Genomic DNA, 6819 nt, shown 5'->3' with positions numbered 1-6819 from the left:
AGTACTATGTCCAATTTTCTGAGGAGCCGCCCTGCAACAACTTTTTAAGACCTACCCTGAAGAGTGCTGGCTTGGGCTGTTTGAAATATTCACATGGGAAAAATTCAAGGTATGATCTCAAAGCGCAAACCCCAGACCCAGGCCCAGGCCCAGGCCCAGGCCCAGACCCAGGCCCAGGCCCAGACCCAGGCCCAGGCCCAGACCCAGACCCAGACCCAGACCCAGACCCAGACCCAGACCCAGACCCAGACCCAGACCCAGACCCAGACCCAGACCCAGGCCCAGGCCCAGGCCCACCGATTCTCTGGACCCACTGGAAGATTCAGGCTTAACCTGCAGGTCAAAAGGGAGATCCTGGGCTCTTCTCAGCTCACACCCTCCCTAACTGGGTGACCTCAGACAAACCCCGTCACTTCTCTGCCTGGTTTTCTCATCTAGCAAATGGGACTGGTGATCTAATTCCCTCTTATGGCTGTAGCAGGGGCACCTACATCTTTGGGGGGGGGGGTACCTCACTACTGAGCTTGCTAAACAGGAAGCAGTCAAACCAGAATACCTGGGGGCTGAGGCTCCGGGACCTCTGAGGCGCTCCCTGTTGCACAGAACACCATGGCATCTTCTGTCCTTTCTGCAGCCAAGCTCTGTCGCCCACTGCCCCGTTGGTGCGTGCATCCTGAGGCCCTGTGGTGGTTGCACAGACAGATGAGGTCGTTCTAGCATCAGCCCCGCACGTGGAATCTTCCAAATCTAAAGAAGGTCTTCCAGCCACATCTGACTTCTCAGCCCAGGATGACCCACAGGCTCTTGTGCTCAGTTGTCTTGAAAACATAGTCACCTGGACCTCTTTGTCTTCAGCGTGTCCCTTGTCTCCCGCCATGCTGGAATTTCCCTGGAAGTTCCCCTTTTCTTCCCCTGAATCCCTGCTCATCTGCAGGACCTCCCTCTCCAGGTCTTGGACTCTGCCTACAAGGTGCTTGTTTTCCCCCTGCAGAGCCCAGACCATGTCTTCTATCCCTAGCACTGTGTCTTTTATCAGTCCTTTATAACTGACCCCGAGCTCTGAGATGAGAGCCCTGAGCTCTGCGTTTTCCAGGGTGACATGTTTCGCCCTGCTCCCAGCTTTCCTGACACTTTCAGACACGGCCTTATGCAGCTGGCCCAGGTCCCCCTTCAGTTTCTCGTTCTCCTCTTCCAGCTGGGAAATCTTGCAGTAACTCTTCCCATTGCATTCCTCGAGGTCGGACACAACCTGCAGGCACTGGTCCAGCTCGTGCCTGAGGCGGGCCAGCTCTCCCTGCAGCGTGTGGTTCGCCTGCTCCAGCCTCAGTGCCTTGGCCGCTTCTCGTGCATGCTCCTTTTCACAGGGACATCCTTCATGGTGACATCCCTCTTGGTCTCCCTGAAGCCCGGCGTCATCAAGGAAAACCTGACTTCTCTCTTTCTCCGTGTTAGCAAGGAGCTGATGGGATCTGATTCCCGCCTTATTTAGGGTACAGCATGTTGTGAGGAATTGGCTCCCACCCAGCTCAGCAGGGCCCCGGTTGGCTTTATCCCCATTGTGTACTGCTCCTGGAAGAACATCTCCATTGCATAGGACCACATCCTCCACCAGCCTCACTCCCTCATCTTCCTTGTTGGGTTTGGCATTCAGATCCTGGCTGGCCAATGCCTGCTGAAGGCACACGCCCTCTTCGATGTCCCGCCGCCACCTGTGAGTGGCACTTTGGCTCTCTCTCATCTGCTGGGGGTCTCCACACACCCGCTTCAGGTTGTTCAGCTGCTGGAAGTGTGCCCCCACCTCCTCCTCCAGTGTGTCTGTCTGGAGGGCACACCTGTCTGGTCCCATGATCAGAGCCTGTGAGGAGCAAGGACCTTCACTGCTGGCACCTGCTGAAGCCCATCTGGAAAGCTGTAACAAATCCTGGTCATCTATAAGTATGCACTGTTCCTGACCCACGTGGGTCTTGAACTCAGGCTGCTCGGGGCCCACAGAAGCTGGGTCTGACGCCACTCGGACCTGCATCTCCTCTTGTTCTTCATCCCCAGGTCTCTCCTTCTGGAGTTCAGTGTCTCCCAAGCACAGCTGGTGGCTCAGCTTGCCCTGTGCACTCCTCCAGACGTCTTTGCCCTTTCCTGATGAGAGCTGGCTACCATTTGTCCTTGGCTCTCGGGTCCCATGAGCCCTGAACTTGGGGTCCTCTCCCTCCTTCCCTGGAGACAGATTTATCAATCGTTCCCAGCCACATCCTTCCACATTCCCTCCCTTGCTCAGGGAATCAGAACCCTCCTGTGACCTAGAGGCTGTCCCTCGCAGAGGCAGTATTAGACATTCTGACCGAAGCCAAGGAAAGGAGGACGCAGCCTGGGAATCTGCAGCCCCGCCTCCTCCCTGCATGTGCTCTGGAGTGTGGACCTCAGTGTCCAAGGACAGCTTCTCACTGCCTTGCAGGAGCAGCAGGCACCTGTCTTCAAGTTCTGACTTTACCCCACCCAAGAGTCCCATCACCCCCCACTCCTCTGCACTTGTGACTGGAGGCCCACTTCCCTCCTGCCACGTGTCTCTTGGCTCCTTGGGCCCTCTTGTGAGAGATGAACCATTGGAAATGAGGGGGGACTCCTGGCCGAGGGAGGTGTCATGGCGCCTTGCCAGATTACAATGGCAACTGGAGTGTGCCAGAGCTCCAAGGGCAAGTGAGAGCGTGCTGTCTGGCTCTTCTTGGGTCTGCAGATCTTGTAGGGGCCACTCCTGGAGCAGAGGCGGCGGGAAGAGCTCCGGGTCTCCAGCAGGTCCCCAGAGCTGGAGCATGGATGTAGGTAACAGCAGTAGGGGTTCTTGGGCTCCAACATTTTGGAGATTCTCTGATACTCCTGCCAAACCCAAGGAGCAGAATGGCTCGTCCATGCCTGAACCTGGTGGACAGCTACACAGCAGCTGGAGAACCTCTGCATCCAGGTGGGGCTGGACAAGAGCACCCTGCCGGTGGGGAGAGAAGGAAGTATGAGACAGACCTGGCCTGCTGAGACCCATACACCATCACGACCCCCAGTACTCTCTGAACCTGCCATACATCTGGGCACCTGTCCTTGTGTGTCCTCTTCCACCTCAGGGCCTTGCCCCGAGCTCTTCCCACTGCCCAGGAGTCCCCTTCTCCCAGATATCATCAAGAAACACCCCTTTATCTCAAACCAAATATCATTGCCTCCTCACAAAGACCCCCCAACCCCTTGTACCACTCCCCAGCCATTCTCACTAATATTCTGCATACCACACCATAACAGATCATACACACATGCCTATAGGATGTCCCACACTCCCTATGGCCCTTCTCTATCTAACGTGGTCTCCATCAGTGCCACAGAATGTAAAAAGTCATTAACGAGGTTTGGCTCTGCAAGGATATGAGTCACCCTGTGGCTTGTAGCTGCCATCAGAGGAGGCATAGATTGAAAACACCAATCACAGGTGGAAGGTTCTAGTACACAGTGTTATGTGGATTCTGTACTCCCCCCAGGGGGTATGGGCTGGCCTTCACTTTGCTTCAGGCCTGGAGCAGTGCCAAGCTTACCTGAGGGGCTTGCTAGACTACTCTGAGTGTCTTTATAGTCACTTACACCACATGTCTACCAAGCAAGAGAGATATCTGGTCACAGCACCCTGGAGAGAAGTGGGAGCCTGGGTGCCTGACTTGGGCTCCAGTTTCCTACCAGGCTCTGAGCTGCTCAGTCTCCCTGTGCTACAGGGAGCTGTGGGGTAGTGGGTAGGCTCTTGGCAGGGACTCTGAGCTGCAGGATGCAGCTTAAACCTTGCCTCTAATCTGAGGGGAATCATTTGGCTTCAGGAGTCACATCGCTAGCTGCATTTGTAAACTGGGCATCCCTAAATTCAAAGATCGGGACTGGGTCTCAAGGGCAGCAGTGACTTGCAGTTCTAACCCAGTGATGAGATTAGAGACAATAGAATTAGCAGAGAGACAGACATGGTGCTGATGCTGAGCACATGCTATTTGAGGGTGACAAAGGACATGCATAAAGGGAGGACGAGAGAGAGCGTGGTCCATGACTCCAGGGATGTGGGTTAAGCCTCTGCTCTGAGTCCAGGCCTTGGAGCTTCTTTTACATCAGCAATGTGGGGCCTAGGACCCAGGCATCTGAGGGGGGTCTCTGGAAGCCAAGACATGTGTTGGCTTGGGAATGGAGGTCTAGGAGCCCCCCTGAAGTTGTGAGGGGTTCATTCAACAAGGAGAGCACAGAGATGCCAATCTTTTGAAGCACTAAGACTAAGTGACTTCCCTGAAGTGTTTCTGAGCCATCTATAAACAGGATGAGTGGTTGGCACACAGGACCCCACCTTCCAGTCCTTTCATGTCTCTTTAGGGCCAGGTGGAAGAATGGCTACTGGAGGCAGGTCAGAGTCAGTCTCTCTCTCTCTCTCTCTCTCTCTCTCTCTCTCTCTCTCTCTCTCTCTCTCTCTCTGTCTCTCTGTCTGTCTCTGTCTCTGAGGGGATGTTTCAGGAAGTGAATAAATGAATACATGAGTGCATAAATGTATGTATGAATACATTCATGTATACATGAATAAATGAATAAGTGGGTGAATGAATGAATGAATGAATGAATGAATGAATGAATGAATGAATGAATGAGGTTCAGAATCACAGAGTCATATCAGGACACCACTTCCAGTTCAGCTTTGTTCTTTAGGACAAGAGGCAGAAGTTGGGATCAGAGGTTTGCCACGGTGTCAGGAAGAATTCAGACCCAGCGTGTAACACCTGATGGTCGGAGTGGCACAGAGTACAGAAGAAGGGCATCTCCAGGGCTGGGAGCTCTGGGGAGTTCCAATGTCCCTCGGGTCTCATTACCTCTGTATAGGGAGGCAGGGCCTGCTCTGTGGGTGGCCAGGGGGATCACTAAGGTAATGTGGGTGTCTTGGGGTAGCCCAGACCAGACACACTTATTTGGGGCTTCTTCTCACCTCACCCTACTTCTCAGCTAAGTCTCAGCACACTGCATCCCAGTCCCCCAAACTGTCCTCTCAATCATTTCCAGAATATCCTTCCAAATCTGGCACTTCCCCAGGGGTGGGAGCACACCACTGTACACACAGCGGGCCATCCAGGCCCCACTGGTCCACAAATCCAAAACCCCTCTGGCCTCACCTGTCTATGCTCAGACCCTGGCGGGTCTCTCTGAAGCTTGCCTATGGTCCTTGCTGACACCATCATGTGGGGGTCTGGTCCATCTCCAACCCAGCTAGGAGGCTCTTCTGAGAGCTGGCCTAGAACAGCAAGACCCTGAGGTTAAAAAAAAAATCACTCATGGAAGATCTATTACAATGGCCACCAAGAACCATGCCTCTCTTGACTCTCATTTAGCCCACTGGTGACTTCCTGGTGGGCTCCGCTCCTCTGCCAGGTGAGGACCTGAGGCTGGAAGATGTGAATGGCTCCCAACTGTGAGCAGAGGAACTGGTTCTCAAGGTCCCTCCATGGACGATAGCTGGACCATGTCCGTGAAGCCTTTAGGACCCTCGGTGTCCTCATCCATCAGCAGGATGATGCCCCTACCCCAACCCTGCACAGCTTTCAGGAACAGTCCCACCAAGTCCCACCATGCTTCAGTCCATCCAACAGCTCTGCTCCCAGACATGAATAAGGGGAGCATCAGCTCCCTCCTCCTGCATCCAGTATCCCTGGGTAGCATGAGACTGTGGACTGCTCCTGCATTTGGAGGGTTGAGGATGACCCAACAGGATCTCCTACAGCAAGGATGTAGGAAATCATGTCTGACAGCTAAGAGAGCAGGGACCTCAAAGCCCCAGCGATTCTTAGACCGAGTTACAAGTCTCAACCTCAACCCACCGCGTCACCTAGGGTGTATGGGGGCTAGGATGGCCCTGCTTACCATGGATGTCTCTGCGAGGACAAGCTCTCACTACCAACGTGTAGCTGGCGGACACCCTTTGAGAGTCAAGTGCGTACTTTTAATTGTCCAGCTATCCTAAGCTAATGAGCCCTGGAACGCCACACCCTGATTCTGCCTTGACCGGCTGTAGGACCTTGAGCCTCAACTCATCTGTGAGAGGAGTGAGCCACCCTGCCCGTCATTGTAATACCAGGAAGACTAAGGGAGCTGGCCTATCAGAGGGATGTCAGGCAGCCCCGCTCTGTAACACAGAATCCACAAACCTGCCAGGCCCTGAAGTTCACACGCATCACCGTGGCAGCCATGGCTGCTGCTGGGATCCAGCACCTCTGCCCTGGGTGGAGGCAGAGAATCACTCTGTGCACAGCCCAAGGCACCCTTGAGAGAGACAAAAAATAGAACAACCATAAGTTTTGGGAACAAAATAAAATAAGGGGAGGGGGCCAGGGGGAGCCTGGGGAAAAAAGGGGGATAGGAAACTGGGCCTAGCGTCCCACCAGAGTTCCCCTGTGCTCTGGGCAGGTGGACGCAGGCGTTGAGGGGATGCCAGGATGCTTTCCCACAGGGCCCCAGGTGAGCATAGCCTCTGACTCATGAGCAGAGGTGGAAAAGGGGCAGCCCCCGACCAGGGACCCCCCCTGGAGCTAGCTACCTTGCTATCACTCCAGGGTTGTGGGACAGAGGGAATAGGGGAGAGGTTCCCAACATTGACCAGAGTGCGCAGCGGGCCTTGATGGAGCAGAGCAGAGACTCTATGGTTTAAGAGCTTTATTATAGAAATGCAGGGAGAAAGAGAGAAGGGAGAGAGAGAAGAGAAAGAGAGAGGGAGGAGGGAGGGAGGGAGAGAGGGAGGGAGAGGGAGAGGGTGAGGTAGTCAGGGTTTCTATTCCTGCA

General features: G+C 54.4%; 1 protein-coding gene across 1 annotated transcript in view; it reads right to left on the bottom strand.

The window, feature by feature from the left end:
* C13H4orf50 (chromosome 13 C4orf50 homolog) overlaps positions 1-6819 on the bottom strand; it is a 66846-nt gene that overhangs the window by 43419 nt on the left and 16608 nt on the right. The window contains exons 5-7 of the mRNA XM_029545015.1: positions 6189-6303; positions 5160-5278; positions 557-2974 (exon numbers count right to left, since the gene is read on the bottom strand). Of these exons, the coding sequence (XP_029400875.1) occupies positions 557-2974; positions 5160-5278; positions 6189-6303 (2652 nt within the window). The remainder of the gene's footprint in view (positions 1-556; positions 2975-5159; positions 5279-6188; positions 6304-6819) is intronic.

The sequence above is a fragment of the Mus pahari genome, chromosome 13 (assembly GCF_900095145.1).
Source record: "Mus pahari chromosome 13, PAHARI_EIJ_v1.1, whole genome shotgun sequence".
Classification (NCBI taxonomy): Eukaryota; Metazoa; Chordata; class Mammalia; order Rodentia; family Muridae; genus Mus; species Mus pahari.
The sequence above is the reverse complement of the archived record's forward strand: the minus strand, read 5'-3'. Positions and strand labels throughout refer to the sequence as shown.